Source organism: Scatophagus argus, chromosome 6 (assembly GCF_020382885.2).
Source record: "Scatophagus argus isolate fScaArg1 chromosome 6, fScaArg1.pri, whole genome shotgun sequence".
Lineage (NCBI taxonomy): Eukaryota > Metazoa > Chordata > Actinopteri > Scatophagidae > Scatophagus > Scatophagus argus.
The window spans coordinates 5,371,090-5,387,513 of NC_058498.1; the positions used below are offsets into that span (position 1 = coordinate 5,371,090).

Sequence of the window (16,424 nt, forward strand, 5' to 3'; positions counted from 1 at the left end):
GACACATCCACTATTTTAGTGGACAAATCTGCTTAAAGCTGCCTTACCTCCAATATTTAAACCCATATATCACTTACAGGGACATATTTAGTTTAATGAAAAACAAAAATGCTAATTTTAACATTTAAGTCACTCTAAGGTCTTAAAATTTTGAGGAGCTGTAGAGTGCAGTGCTGTTAAAGGAATTGTTTAACAGTCACAGATTCATGTTTTTGCCAAGAGTTAGATGGATAATCACCTAGCCACCTTCATGTTTGTCTGCCAAGTATGAACCTACAGCCAGCAGCAGGTGTTAAACTAAAGGCTGAAAACAGAGGGGAACAACTAGCCTGATTCTTTCCCAAAATAACAAAATCCGCCCACCAGCATCTCTAAAGCCGACCAATGACCACAGGACAGTTACAAAACACTATAGTCACTGTCCAAATCAAGCTTGAGTTTGAGCAGAATCATTTTGTACCAAATCTTGTCAGATGCACAATTATGAGAGCTGTATCTATACTGTCTGTAAGTCTGACGTGGTCATCCCAGCACAGATCAGATCACTTTGGTACATACCAACATACAGTCTGGTGTTACTTAGAATTTACTACGGCAACTACAGCAACTGCAGATTAATGACAGCCAAGCTAAACTTGAACCTTTGTATTTTCAATGTGCTTTCATGTGCTATAGCTAAGTCTGTCATGGTACTGTGATGTAGGTAGAAATATACCTGTACACAACACACTTCATTTACTAAAAAGATGTAATTTGGGGAAAATGTATCTATTTCATTTGGACAGTAAGTTATAGCAAAACACATCTGGTCTTGCTCAAATTGTGTTTAATTTTTTTCACCGTCTGATAGAAAAGCTCTGAATCCTCTCCTCCCACACACTCCTTCCTCTCTCCGCAGTATCAGACCTGCCTCCCCCCTTCGCTCTGCTCACCTCTTCCTGCTGACATGCATGAATACACAACCTACCATTGCTACTTTATACTGTAGGTCAAAAGAAAGATTCATGTAAGTAAGGATTACAGGATTTCGGCATGTGGTGTAAAAATGCAGCGTGAGCCCCTCTCTCTCTCTCTCTCTCTCTCTCTCTCTCTCTCTCTCAGTCTGTGTGTGTGTGTGTGTTAGAGCGAGTGGTGCTAGTCCATACCAGCCCCCACAGGCCGCTGCCTTGTGCATTGTGACTTCAGTTTGCTGTCCGTCATCACTCCAACAATGTTTAACTGTGTGACCTCTTTTGTCTCAAGGCAATAGGCTGTGCGTATGTGCAGACAGATAAAGAGGCAGACTGACTCACACATATATACACAACAAAATAAGATACAATATGGGACCTTTTCTAAGGTTCTTCTGTACGGAGATGTCATGAATAACTCTCCAAAGGCTTTGAAAACATTTTACAAACAAAAATGACCTTCAACTTCTTTCCACTGTGCCATTTTTCTTAATAGTGTTTTTTTTTTTTTTTCCAAACAGAAAGGGACCTTTTTTGGTATGAAAATGAACATTTCAACACTTCAAGAATCAAATGGGACACAATAATAATAATGCAACCAGATCAGCATACTGTACTGTAAATTTACGTAATTTAGTGAAAGAAGATGAAGCATACTGACAACCCAGTTCAAACTCTGACTGGCCATGTTGATGGATTTAATTTCACTGAGTTATTTTTCCCCAATTTTCATCTCTCCTTTTCTGCTTTGTTACGAATTATAGTGACCTGTCATCTAAGGCAGTAAGGACTGTCACCTCCGACTACAGCTGCATACGTAAACTGAGGACAAAGTTTTTGTAAACCATCAGTCATAATCATAGAAGTACACTGAGAAATTCTAACTTGAACTTTAAATATATCCATCCATCCATCCATTTTCTATACTGTTTATCCATCAGGGTCATGGACGGGCTGGAGCCAGGAGCCCAACTTGAAGTTTATGTGCAATCATATAGAGGAGTAAAAGGAATAAATTTGAATACTAAGTAAAAATGTAAAGTTTCTAAAAGCGTTGCTATTTTTGCTCCATTTTATAGGCATTGGAGAGTATAACATGATGCCATAATCCATCCATTTTCTATACCGCTTATCCGTCAGGGACGAGACTTGCAGAGGTTCATTAACAGTTTGAAGTCATCTGCATCCCTCCAGCCTTTTACCAGAATGCACTAAAGACAGTCTCCAACATTATGAAAATACCCTCTGGACCCTGTAACACTAGGCTCTAGCTAGCTCGCTAGATAGCTTGTGCTTGCCAAATTACCAAATTGTGCCTTTGCCACATCCAACACTAAAACACGACACAAAACCGATATTATGGACTTCTGCCATTGCTTACATTCAGCAGAGAAATTGTAGTTCATATAAAATTTGGTTTTGGTTTTATCGTCTCTTTGGCTCCGATTAGTGCTGACCCACTGAGGAAAATATTTAGATCACTGGCTGGCAGGAAGCTAGTTAGCTGATGAGGCATTTTGCACCTTTGTTAACCTGTTGGTGGTGTGGTGTACAGTGGGGCTCATCAGAGCTTATAATAGCTGAAAATGTTTCACAAAGGACTGATGAGAGCAATGAGACTCAAAGACATAATTAAAACACTTGAACGCTTGAAAACTCAATAGAGTTGAAGCAGTTGGTGATTCATGACTTCAGCACAATGAATTATCATTTTCGATTACACAGAGTAATTGGTTTAAGTGTTAATGTAAAGAAATACATAAATTAAAGCAGGTCTAAGGAAAACAAGGCATTGCTGAGATTTAAGACATATGTGCTGATGAAAAACAGAAATCATTCATACAATCTAAAGTGCGGTGATATTTCTTTAACAATCATGTTGTCTTGTATCGCAAACACACAGACAGTGAAGTTGACAGCGTCTGTCACAAGCACCACAGTCCCATGTCAAGTTTATATAGCCTTCTGATCCACTGTCCTTCCTCAGTTTGACCCACAGTCAAAGATTCCCTCAAATTTGAATACTTTCATATCTCTGTGTGAAAATGGACAGTGAAGGTGGTGCACAAAGAAAATTTAAAAAGGTGTTTTTTCTTTTCATTGTTCTGTTGTTCCATCCATTAGTCAATTTGTATTTGTCCTCCATTTACATTTTATCCTTTCAGATGGTGCTCTTATCCATATATCTTAAAATAACTGAACAGGAAGTGGTCAGATGGGTGGCCCACGAACACTTTGACAGATACATTATCTTGAATGAGTGACAGTCCAATTTATGATCCCTTTAACGACTGCCTTGTGTCACCTTTGACAAGATAGTTTTTTGGCTCTTCATCTGCGTAGGCTTAATCCTTGTGCAACTTTTAGTTTAAACATCGTCCATGGGTAAGAGCCCTATATAAAATAAAAAGACTCATTTCATTGCAGGCTATGATCTTGTGTTCAGTTCCAGACTGCTGAATCTATTCAATGACAATAACATCACTTCTGTTTGTGAAGACTTCTCTCTTTAGTTGCAGATGTGTTTCAGCTATGTGCTTTTCATTCCACTGACTCTCCCCTTGAGTCAGTCTTTATTTATTGCCTTTTTTCCCAGGCTTTTGTCTTGGTGTCCTGCAGACTAAACTGCCAAACATTATGATATCTGTTCTTATATGACTGCAGTAAGATTTACAGAACATCAATAAAATGACACTCGTGTAAATTCGTGCCTGGTCATATTCTGAGAAAAAAAATCTGACCTGCATTAGACAGATGAGCCTTTCACTGTGTTATCCTTTCACCCTTACTCTGTGAATGAGATTTGATTGATTATTATCAGCTGAAGCACATCAGGAATGAATCCTGTTTTGATATGATTTTTTGTAATATTTGGGTGTGAAGTCTGCTCTAATTCAATTGAGGCAAAATGTTCTGACATGAATAGCAAGGGGACAAAATATACAATCTTTGTCTGATTACATCTCATATGAGGTTAGCCAGACTGGAGGTAGTCTCTCTGCGAGCCTGATGGTCCATGTGTCCAGAAACAGTGAAAATATTCAAGACTCTGTCCATCAACCTTCGTCCATGCCTTGTCCTTTCAAACACGACAACCACAACACAGTATATCCCAACACCCACAACTGCTGCACCCCCTCCAGCAAGCAAAACCACTCCAGAGATGTACATGTCATTAAGTGCTTGGCCGGGCTTTGGCATGTGGTTAGCCAGGGCCAGACGCAGTAGAACTCCTCCACAAATCAAAAGTGATAGCCCAGTAATCAAAACCACAAGGAGGTCTGATAAACCACCACTTTTCAGCATGTCGATTCGCTGACGGCTTCGAATGCAGTTCATGTCCTGCACAGCTGAGCTGAGCAACTGTTTGAGCAGGACTCCCAGGGCTAGCAGGCAGAGGGCCGTGCCTGCCCCCAGCCGCCATTCGCTTGAAACACTCGTGGTGGTGGATAGAAGGACGACGCCGCCCAGTCCGCACCCCAAGATTAGAAGTACGGCCACGCAGTAGCAGAGCAGAGACTTCCCAGGATCTCTGAACCACCACAGCTCCACCTGCTCCTCCAGGATGCTGTGCTGAATCCGAAGTGGGTCAGCTGGACCATTTAGGCCCAGATCAGGGCCTCTGGGATCCCTCAGAGGGGCAAAGTTGTCCAGTTCAGGCATCCTGATACAACTTTCACCCTTCTGAGTAAGGTTGCCACCACCACAGAGAAAGATGTGAAAGTGATAATCCTCTCAATCCTTATTTCATTCACAAACAGTTACCACCAGTGCATCAGGATCAGCAGGGAGTTCAAAAAGTTTGACAGGCTTCGTATATTATCCCGAAAATCTCAATGGTGTCTTGAGTTGGTAGCAAACATACAGAGGAAATGACTGTATGCATGAAATGCACTAAAACAGTTGACTGAGCTTAGTATATTGTAGTTTTATCCACTCTGGGCTGTATACAAAAGTTCCACGACATCAGTTCAGGTCTCCTGATCCTGAATGATTTTGGCTCAGCATAACTGGATACAGAAATGGCTCCAAATGCTCTTTATAGCTTCAAGATCCAAAGCACAGAATCCAAACATCCACAGAATTTCTAATCTGGTTTTGCAGTCACCTGGAAAAGAAGACAGATGTAGATTTAGCACATTTTGTATAATACAAAATTCTATTTGCCATATATGAAGTTGTGTAGTTTATCTGCTCATAGGGGCCCTCACCGCTACTGATAGTTGTTTAGCTTCACTAATTCATAGGAGAAATGCTCAGTGTAGATTTTTTAGCTCACTGCTTTGCACAGATTTAGCAAATTTATATAAATACAGTATGTCCGCTGTTCATACAGTGAATATATTGTGATTTCTAACTAGACAGGAAGTGACAACGCAGTAATAGAACAAAAGACACAGAAACAGGCTTCCAGTCCATCAGTCCTGAGACTCGGAGTTGCTAAACTACCAGTAGCCAGTTTCAGTCATGTCAAGCTAAGGTCAGTTACGTCAAGTTACACAGAAACTGGTTTTTACACCAGCAAATAATTTGGACTTTAAACCCTCATTGTTCTGACCATTCAAGGCTTCATGAAGAAGGAAATCAGGTTTTACGTCTGTTTGCTTTGTGCACCGTGTAAGATCTGATCGGTTCAAGCTGAGTTAAAGAGTAACTTTGTTATGGTTTGTTTTGACGTCCAGTGGTTGAAGTTCTTAACTTGCTGTAGTGATGCAGAAGTGCACCTGCAGGGTTTGCTTATCATTAAGGTGTGGTGACAGGTGCAGTACCTCTTTGCAACCACACCCAACAGTGATGCTGGGTGTGGTGAGGCATGAATACAGAGGTCAGTGAAACAGTACTTCCCAGCCTCAAGTTCTCCCTTTAAAATTCTAAGTTTGTTTATCTTTTCAGAACATGGTGGATAAAAAATGAAATCAAACATGGGGCGCCCACACAGACTGATTCTCTGAACACTCAAACTTTCTGTTTTGACAGTGTAAAAAATAACTTGATGTGCTGACACTGGCAACCTTTTTTATATCTCATTATCACTATGGTAATGGGTTACCACTGCCAAGATAGCTGAATGAAACAAGCTTCGGCTGCTGATAGAATAAACAATGCCATCCACACACATACACAATCAAAGAGCTAGTGCACAAATGTAAATTTTCTTTTCTTTCATCCTTTCAAACAAACACCCGCTCAGTCTATGCATCCTCCCATTTGAGCTATCCATTTAATCTTCTGTTTTCTCCAGTGTGTGTATCGTCCATACTGCACTGTTATACTTTTATATATGTTTTACACGTACCTGTTCAAAAATTCCCATCACACATGACAATTTCATTCTTGTCATATGGATTCCTCCTCTTCTCCTTCTATGATTGGTAACCTCATCGCACCACCATAACACGCTCATGTAAACATACATTAAGCACACACGTGCAAACAAACATCCTCAAGGTTATGGCTGACGACAGCTTGTCTTTTAAAACCTGTCAGCTGCTTTATTTCTATCAAAGTCAGCAGTGCGCGGCAAAGCCCACGCGCCCCAGCACAAGCTGACAGGAGTTACAGCTTGTCCTCACCGGCCGCAGTTTTTGCTAACACAAACACTGTTTTGCAAAATAAGAAAAATATGTCAGTCTGAAGAAGCAGACTCTTAATTTCTAAAATCGTGTTTTTTAAGCAGGGGCACCTCTAGAAATCAGTTAAAATGCAGTGACAGAAACAAATTTCTATCATATTTTATTCCCCGGCTGTTTAGAAAAGACTATAAACTAAATGCAGGATCACATTTCCTATTAGTGTGGACGGGTATTGCCTTGTGCTGGAGCAGAGCCGTGATATGAGGTGTATACACAAGGTGTGAAATGAAGAGTGAGGTAATTACAGCAGAGAGGGGTGTTTATTGGCAACATGCTGTTCTGGAAGCTTTTCACATCCCGTATCTGATGGGAGTGTGCGTGAGCGTCTGTGTGTGAATTACAAGAGTGAACAGTTGTAAATGAGTAGTAAACACTGAAGATACGAGTGTGCACGTGTTGGCATGTGTGTTAATTCACTTGTTCTGTGATTGTGTATGTTTAACACAGAAAGACAGAGATGAAGGCGCATTTGTCTGTGTGTGTGTGCGCGTGTGTGTGTATGAGTGTGTTAGTACGTGTGTGTTTGTTAAGTCACTAATTAATCCCAGCAGGTTTGAGCTCAGTGTCACTGACAGGTAGCACCACAGAAATAGCACAGTAATTGAGGTGTGTGTCTGTATGTTTTTTGTGTCTGAAGCCGAGGTGCCAAAAGGTGTGAAGGTGACAAAAACAATATGTGATACTCCACCACTATCCACCTCTGTGTCCTATCAAGCGTTTGGAAATATCACCTTCCTCCATACAGTATAATTTCATGAAAGATTACTTTCTGTTTCAATAGACAGCTCACAGGAAAGCGAAGCACAGACACAGACGGGTGATCGAGTGAGAGGCGATGGCACGCAACAAAAAGATCATGAGATGAAATCGAACCCCGAACGACACAAGTACGTCTTAGTCCATGTTGTTTTTCTCCCCATGGACACATCCACACGCAGAACCACTGGACTGCGTCTGCCTTTCCTCTTTTATCACTTATATGACCTCTAGACTCTGTCATAGCAGCCGTTTCATATTGGCCTCATAAATATCTTTACAAAAGCACTGAGTCACTCTCCACTGGCCTCCTTTTAAGTGATAAAAAAACAGGTACGGAGACACAAACAATTTACACCACTCCACATGACTTAGTTTCTCCATTGACCATAGTGATTTGGTCATCTGGAATTAAAGTTGCTTAAAGGCCTCTTTTCCCTGAGCGACATTCATGAGACAGCTGATTTGCAGCTGAGACGACTACCTCTGCAAGCCAACCAATCAAAACATGACATAAAATGAAGAATCCGCTGACCATCTGAGCTTTTCATGAGCAATATTTTTGTGTAGGGAAAAACACACACACACACACACGCACACACAAACCAAGATGATGGAGGCTTAACAAAAAGAGGTTTATGATATGAAAACCTTGCCGAGTTGTGGCAGTGCAGATGGATGACTTGCCTCTCTCTCATACTTCATAGCTCTATGATTCGTCACGCATTCATCAGACAATCTGACATGCCTCGATTGATATCATACAGTCTGACACAGAATGCAACCAAGATTTCTCTCGCGCAGTGCAACTTGATATAAACTGATAGGACTGTTGTTGTCACATAAGTGCCTTTAGCCAATAGCTAAACATTTCAGTCCACACCTGTGCACTAAAAACCTCCTGTACATTATGACGATGTATCTTCGCACCTTAGCTGTGAATTTTCACACAACTCCCACAATGTTCTTTGCATATTCATAAAATATGTATGCACTGAGGTGCTACTGTATGCTACTGTAAAAACTAATAAACAGAAAAATAGCATTATTGATGTTCTACTTATACCTTCATTCGGTCCAATTAGGGAGTTCTGAATTGAGAATTGTATCTGACAGTAATTTACCCATCGAAAACAGATGGTTATATCAGAGTATTTCACCGTCTAAAAGTATCTCACAGAGGCTATAGGAAGCTGCACCACTGATCATTATGACAATTTCTTTGAAAGTGACACGAACAGTAAGTTTGGCCCGGACACTCAGCCCCACAGTCGAAAATGACTTAAGACGGGCTGATGCTAACAGTCCAAACATTCTGTGTTGTGCAAATGCAGTGAGAGTAATGATGAAAATCCCAAAGATAATCGTAAACCCTGGACATAGAGTATTATTCTCTCTCTCTTCCTTTCTCTCTATCTGCCTCCTATGAATTTTCAGCCTGCAAGGTCACCAGAGGAGCTGTGCTTTGGAGTAAAAACACTATACTGCACTCCAATTACCTGGGAAGCCTTGGGACTCCGGTATTCCCCCCTCTGTTAGCCTGCTGAATTCATTTCACCGGCCATTAGTGTCTCAATTTATTGTTGATTCGTGGTTCTTTTCGAATTAGCTGTCTGACAGCCTATGCTAATCAGAATGCTGGTCAGCAGAGTAGGTTAGAAGATGGGAACGACATCCTGTGAAAAGTGGAGTAACTGAAATCTTGCTTCATTTTAGGGACTCAGGTGGGATTTTTGTCAGGAAAATGAAACTGTAAATGCCTTAACATGATGCGGATGTTAGACCAGTTAGCAGAGGTGTAATACAGGATGTTACAACTTAGATAAGTACATGCATGCACACCCAAAGAAACTCTGAATGCAGCCCCACATGTATTTCTTTTTTGCAGTCAGGGAGAAGCTTCTTCTGTTTCATTCAAGTTTAGAAAGCACAATGAGCTTACTGTAAAAAAGAAAAAAAAGCCCTCCCACATGTTGATTTGCAAGTAAAAAATGACCAATTTTTGCCAGGCAATTGCAATTCTTCTTACTGAGATCACAGAGGCCAGAGGGAAAAGAAAGCGTGGGGCTTAGAAAGGAACTTTTGTGGTGTTCTGAAAAACTTCTCACTTTAGAGTGAGGAACAGGCTCTTCCATAGAATTTTTTAAATCAGCCTTCTTGTGATTTCCTGTTTCTTTCAAATGATGTTTCCTATATTTAGAATTTTGTCAATGTTCACATCTTCTCTCCGCACAAGATATCGCTGCCAAATAATCAAAGCAAAAATATGTCAAGCACAATTTTGGAGGGAAGAAAAACAACAACCTTCTGGTCCTGCTGCTGAATTCCCTGCTGTGCGTGTTTTCATCCGAGGGTCTTGGGTTGGGCCGAAGGGGAGTCCAAAGGAGACAAGGTGATGTGTTGCCGTGGTGACAAAGCAATACTCTCCTCCGCTCTCCTTCCTATCTCCCCTCACACACACTTGCGCACACCCCTCCTCCTGTAGTCAAGCGCTGATTCTCTTGGCGTCCCCACGGGCGATGAGAGGGGTCAGGGTTGGCTCCATCTGTCTATGTGATGGGCACTGGTGCCAAGCGCCACGGGGGCTGGAGGGAGAGGAAAGAAGGCTCGTGTGGAGTGAGAGGGTAACGGATGTTTCTGAGCTGTCATCTGGGACTCCGAATGGGGCAGAGAGCTGAAGCTGGGGCTGGGTGGGGAGGGAATGGGCTGAGGGAGTGGGATAGGGATAAGGGGGTTTGAAGAGAGGGGGCTGAGGATGGAGGGATAGGCTCGGGGCTAGGGATAGTGCTGAGATTTTATTTCTCTTCTCGGGGCTGCAAATGTGACTGGCAAAGGGAAATTATGCTGTATAGGTCTTTATGCACACAAGTTCGACCTTTCTTTCTTCCTCTGCAGTCACAATGGACAGCAGAGGCACACGCCGAGGAGCCTCACTCTGTCCGGAAACAGTGAGGAGACAATGGCTGAGTCAGTGTCACTGTTCTCGCTCTGTCAGGGATCACAAGGGAGAACCTAAGACAGAAAGAGAGAAAGAGAGACCTTATTATCAGCTGCACATACTGTACTTTAAACTCACCCCTATGGCTCATTTTAGCAGAGCTTTCTTGTTTAGTCCTCCCTGCTCTGTCAGCGAGTTACAGCTTAGATCCCTCCAACAACATTCGTATCATTTTCTTCAAATCTCAAATCCTCATCTGCAGAAATTGATGTACGATTGTCGTCTTTTATAATATTGTCTGACTTACAAGCCCTGTCAAAATGTGACTTCAGGAGGTGAGAGAATCCACAAATGTGCCCCTAAAACTGGATGAAATGTTGCATTGCATAGCCACAGCAAAAATGGCAATACTGGTTGTTCAGTCAGTCGGTCCAACACTTTGGTCTAGAATGAAATTTTGTAGAAGCATTAATGCTTCCCAGAGGATGTAAGCTACTGACTTTAGTGATTCGCTGGCTTTTCCTTTTGTGCCACCATGATGTTGACATTTGTGGTTATGAGTAAAATGTATGGACGACTACTAGATATTTGACAAGAAATTTGTTGTAGATATTCATGTTCACCCTCTGACTCTTCACTGAGCACCTTCATCAGGTTACAACTACTTTTACGTTTGTGACCAAATCTAAAGTAATGGCACTCGACTGCAGTGTAAGCTGTATCTTTTGTTTGGGGCTAATTATCAGATGTTCGCATGCTAAAATCATTATCAAGGTATTTGTGAATCACTGTGAGTATGTCAGTGTGCTGAATGTTAGCTCGGCTGTAGCCTCTTAACTGTCATTGATGTTGCTGGACACCTTAAACAACCCATTTCAATTCTCCCTCTTGCTGGTTTAAATCCACTCTTTCTGAGTGAGCTCAGTTCTCAGCTCATGGCACAGCATCACCCCGAGTGGCACAACCAGCCAAGACCTGCCCCCCTGACACCTTATCGACATACAAACACGCACACTCATCCCCATCTGTTTTGCCACCTTATCTCCTCAGCCTTCCACACCTTCCTTACTTTGTTCTACCTCGCTCTTCTCCTCATCTGTCTCACCACCAATGCTCCTTTATCTGGCTAACTTCTTATCTCTCCTGTGAGCTGTCTTCTCTGGCGTTTTGGTGTGCATGTGGGGTGGGTGGGGGATCACTCGTCTTTGCCACAGATTCCTCTCTGGCTTCAGGTAATGCTGCCTGACTCAAAGCCCCTGTGTCATAAAGCATGCAAGCACACATGTATACACAGCACGCTGCACCTGTTTTCACGCTGTGGTGTTTTGTGGTGTTTGCGGCAAAATCGGTCATTACCCACTCATTCTCTCCTCTACTTACTCCCCATCGGTTCCAGCTTTAGAAATACACCTATTCATCAAACTCAGTGTTGTCAGCCCCAAACACAAGAACAGAGTAACAATATAGGCCCAGATAAGCAAAATATGACTCATGAAAATGCCCATTTTCCATCTATTATCTAATATGGTATATGGTATTTCCCTCTTTCAAATAGAGCTTCCTCCACTCACACAGCTGTTGACTCAAATGAAGCTCCACCCTATCTAGTTCAGTTTAGCACAGGCTGCGAGCCCCATTCAGCCCCTTTACTATGGCAGCCCCAAATGGGGCTCTTAAATGCTGAGCTTGAACTCAAAATGTCTTGAATATTTCTGCTTCCGTCAAATAGTCTCCATTGCCAAACAAGTGCGAAGTTGGAGGAAATTGACTGAATGGCGTGCATAATGATTGAGCTGTGTCAGCCCCTGCATTGGAGTAGTGACTGTTGATTTAAAAAGAAAAACCTCTGGACAGCAGGCTGCTTTCCTCTGTTGTGCACAGCTGCAATATTAAAACGCTAATCAAATCGCCAATTAACATGCTGGTCCACTTCTGCTTCACTCCTGCTGACGATGGGAAAGAAGCTACTTTTCCCCCCTTCAGTCCTTGTTTTTTTAACCCTCTTCTTTTCCTCTTGTGGGTTCAGAGGTGATATTCAGCATATTATAATTTGATATTGGCTGTCTAGTGATAATGATCATAATGAATGAGATGGCTGGCTCAGTGTCTGGCCGTCTATCTTATTTTGTTGATTACCTGAAGTGACATCTCTACACTGCAGCAGCACCTCATGATTTAGGTAGAGAAACTGGTGATTTGTCATTTTCAGCCACATGAATTGCAATGAAATTTTGGTACATTAATGCACCCCAGAAAATGCAACCTAGTAACATTGATGAGTTCCTCTTTCTTTCTGTATACCCCTCCACCATGAGGTTGAAAGATGCAGTTTTAAGTGAAATATCCCAACCTTGCCTTGGAATTTGGTATAGACATTCGTGTTCCCAACTATGCTATAGTTTTATTGATACCACACTTGAAGCTAGAACCAGCAGTTGATAATCTTAGCATGAAGACTGGAAATGGGGGGCTAAAGCTAGCTTGGCACTGCCCAAAGATAACAAGCTCAGTAATTAACACGTCACATCTTGTTTCTTTTATTGGGGTGACTTCCTGGTTGTACTGCTCCTGGTCACGAAATACAGCAACCAAATATATGCAGAGCTAATTACTTTCCAGTCAGCCTAAACTATACTTTGCTTTTAGTGTTAATTATCAGATGTTAGGTTTCTTACAAGCTAAGCTAAAATAGTGGACATATGGCAGATGGTCCAGTTAAAGGTCATGATAGTATCTTCAATGTAAGCAATTTGGTCTAGACTTCATCATGAGATAACTTTTTTAGTGATTCAGAGCTATATAAGTAAAAACTGAACAGAACTGAATGTTAGCCAATTAATGTTAGCATTTAGCACATTGCAGCTGTGGATTAAAGATGTTTGTATAGAGCAGCCAACTAATGTTAGCATTTAGCACAGTGCAGCTGTAGTCTGGGGACGTTTGCATAGAGCAGCTTACAGTTAAGATTTTGAGACTGGTAGGCAACAAGACAGAATGACTTTGGGCCTAAGTAATCTTTCACCAACTCTCACTACCTTGAATTGGTTGAACTGAATTGATTATGCTTATAGGTGGATACGTTTTATGCCCAGGGACAGAGGTGGACACAGCACAGCTGCTATTGATAACGCACTACATGCCTGACCTCGTGTATGTGCTGACTGTGAAACAAAATGCCTCTCGGGGATATTTAAGATTCTGTCCTACTCTCAGCTCCACTCGTTGTCTGGCATCCACGCCACACACACACACACATACAGCCACAAACTCTCACCTCACCTATACAAAGCTATCATATAACTCCACTTTGCACGGTCATCCACAGACACAATCACTGACTCACTTTGTTTTCCTCCTCCTCCTCCTCCTCCTGTTCTTTCATCCAGCGCTCTGTGTTGACTCCAGGCTCTTTTCTAATGAGGTCTATCACATGTTGTTTTCAGCCTGACTTGCTTTTAAGAGTTAGACCTCATCTTCAAAAGATCTCGCCAAATAAAGTATATTTGGTGTAGTTGGAGTGACAGCACGTAACCTAGTTCAGATGACCTACGATGATTCATCTATAGTCTTTAGCTACAACAGATCCATATGAGCAAAGAGGCACGTAGGGTCATGCCTGGACAGTGTATTGATCTGTGCCAATCGAAATAACTTGAATACAGCATCGGCAACGCTTTCCACTCTCTGTGGTTTATGAATTTTCCACAATGCAGTAAAACTGACCTCAGAGTATATGACAGTAGCCCTAAGTATTGATGATCTACTGTGCATGTTATAAGCACTTGGTAAGTGCGTTCCCACTGCATGGTGCAAAGGTTAGGGTGTGATACAGTATCAGCATGTTTTATTTCCTTCTCTTTTAAAGGAAGTTCAAATAGCAAAGTAAAGGCGTTACTTTGCTGGTTGAAAAAGTGTCATCACAACCCAGACTGCTGAAGAAATTTTAAGAATTAGAATAGTACATGCAAATAACAGATTTGGTTTTGAAGTCAAAGCTTTGGATGACTTTGAAGATAATGAAAAGTATGATGAGGTTAGACATGGGTTAGGCAATAAAAAGTAACGGAAAAATTAATATTATGAAATGCAGACATGAAAGTACAACCAAATCATCTGTATACTGTGAAAAATCAATTTTAAAAAAGGCTCAAAGGAAGGCACCAGCACATATTGGCTGTGGGTAATTATAGCACATAAACACAGTTAATTGAATAATAACTTTGTGCCACAGCAGTGTCTAATACACAGAAAGCCACACCATTCTTCTTTTTAGGTCCGTCTTCTAAACTCATTAGGTTACACATAAACAAATATAATCTGCACCAACTCGCAGAGGAACGCTATCATGTCTACTTATCTGACAGTGTGTCCTAGCCTGTTGTTTTCTTTGGGGAATATGGGAAACGGGGTGCCTAAAAATTAAAAATAAGAATTTAAAATGAAAATAAACACATCAACTAAATAAAAGAAAAAGCGGTTTGATTAAAGAAAAAAAAAAGTTGTAATGGGGCAGCTTCTTCCTGTCTATTCAGTTTATCAGGATCCTATCTTACCTGTGCGCTCAGCTCCTCAGACTCCGTCTCTTCTACTCCGAACTGGGCAGGTCTGTTTCGCCTTTAATCCTAACAAACCAGCCCGAGTCTACGGCTGCAAAGTCTCGGTAGCTCTGCCACCAATCCCCGCACGTCTTCACGCACTCATGCTTTTCCTTGTCGGATCAAAGTGTGCGGATGGGAGCCGCTGAAGGTGTTTCGCTTCCTGCCTCTTTTCTCTGCCTCTCCAACCGGACGGACTTCCCCCGTTTAATGCAGGTGTGTCCGCGCACGGCAGCAGGGGGCGCCGATGGGGAGGGGACACAGAGTTGGTGGATCGACCTCCGCGCCGCCGTGGGTGCAGCCACAGCACATGACACGGAGGGTATGACAGCTCTAATAAATAAAAGCCCCGCTGTGATTATGATATCCGCAGGATGGGCTGAATGCTCATTTGTTTTACGGAGCAGAAGTGGTTTAACCCATCCGGTCCCTCAGGAGGGGAAAAAAGTGCAATTTGTCTTCTTGCAAAGCTCATCAATAACACCTACAGCCATTATTGACTGAGTGATATAATAGGAATATAGTCACCACTGATTACCAATAAGGTCATAACACAGTGACCTGTGTTTATTTATTTATTCCTGTTGTTAGTCCTTAAGCGAAATAAGCGTTATTTCATTTTGACCTTGGAAACAGGAGTTGGCTAAACAGGCTCAGTACGAGGTCCATTTAGGATGCAGTTCTGGAGGTGTAGTGTAGTGTGTAATGTTAAAAATCTGAGTCAACTACACGTGTCCCTTGTGTTCAACATATATTGAACATTGACATTGTGATATTTTACAAGTGTTATGTAATAAATTGCAGATTGTTAACACATATAGTTTTATACCAAATGTATTTCTCCCCTATGTAAGATGTTTAGTATTATGGAATTTGATTTTTGGGGTTAGAAGTTTTCAGTTTTTTTTTCGGCAGAGGACTCAGAGAGGTTGAAAAGGGTTTTAGGCATGGATGGTGATGGTGGTATACACAGACCTGAGATGCAATTAAGGTTGCAAGTAAAGTTTGTTTTCCTGAATCTACAGATTGTTTTCACAAGCAGTTAATTGTACAAAATGTCAGAAAGTAGTGAAACGTGCCAATCGTGATTCCTTAATCCATGCCAAGTTTTGGCATGTACCTCTTCATCTGTTCATTCATGAGAATATTCAGAATTCATATGCAGAATTGCTTCCTCCTCCATGACTTCCTCAGATTCGATATTTTCATCCTCACCAGGGCCACGATCCAAAATTAGATCAAGTGCTTCATTCACAGTTAGTCACTTGCACATTGCGGTGCCACCACAGAATGGCATGTGCAGACAGAAAAGTCTTATTTATAGACCAAAGCACAGGAAGTGATCAGTTTAATCGTGTTGTGTTGGACACAACGGTGTGTGTGAGAGAGAGACTGTGAAAGTCCCAATGTGTCTGAACTCTAGATGGGATGCAATAACTCCATATGTTTTTATGTGTACACTCTACGTGTATAAACACCAATCTGTAGCCAACACTTTAGCATGTAAATCATTTCTACTTTTTGCAGGAAAAAAAGCCTTCAAAGTTAATTG

General features: G+C 41.7%; 1 protein-coding gene across 3 annotated transcripts; it reads right to left on the reverse strand.

Moving 5' to 3' along the window:
* Window positions 1–2,564: 2,564 nt before the first annotated feature.
* LOC124060970 (transmembrane protein 125) lies at window positions 2,565–15,183 on the reverse strand. Of its 3 annotated transcripts, XM_046392424.1 has the most exons (5): window positions 14,831–15,183; window positions 11,347–14,689; window positions 10,215–10,351; window positions 9,644–9,924; window positions 2,565–5,058 (listed from the first exon to the last, which is right to left on the reverse strand). In XM_046392424.1, the coding sequence occupies exon 5, from the start codon at window positions 4,611–4,613 to the stop codon at window positions 3,915–3,917; it is 699 nt and encodes a 232-aa protein (XP_046248380.1). In that variant the 5' UTR covers window positions 4,614–5,058; window positions 9,644–9,924; window positions 10,215–10,351; window positions 11,347–14,689; window positions 14,831–15,183; the 3' UTR covers window positions 2,565–3,914. The 3 variants fall into 3 exon arrangements, with proteins under 3 accessions (XP_046248380.1, XP_046248378.1, XP_046248379.1); XM_046392422.1 differs by having other exon boundaries at window positions 9,644–10,351; XM_046392423.1 differs by lacking the exon at window positions 11,347–14,689 and having other exon boundaries at window positions 9,644–10,351.
* Window positions 15,184–16,424: the final 1,241 nt, after the last annotated feature.

Bases quoted from the DNA above. Each gene is read 5' to 3' on its own strand.
- LOC124060970 (XM_046392423.1), bottom strand. From the start codon at position 4,613: ATGCCTGAACTGGACAACTTTGCCCCTCTGAGGGATCCCAGAGGCCCT.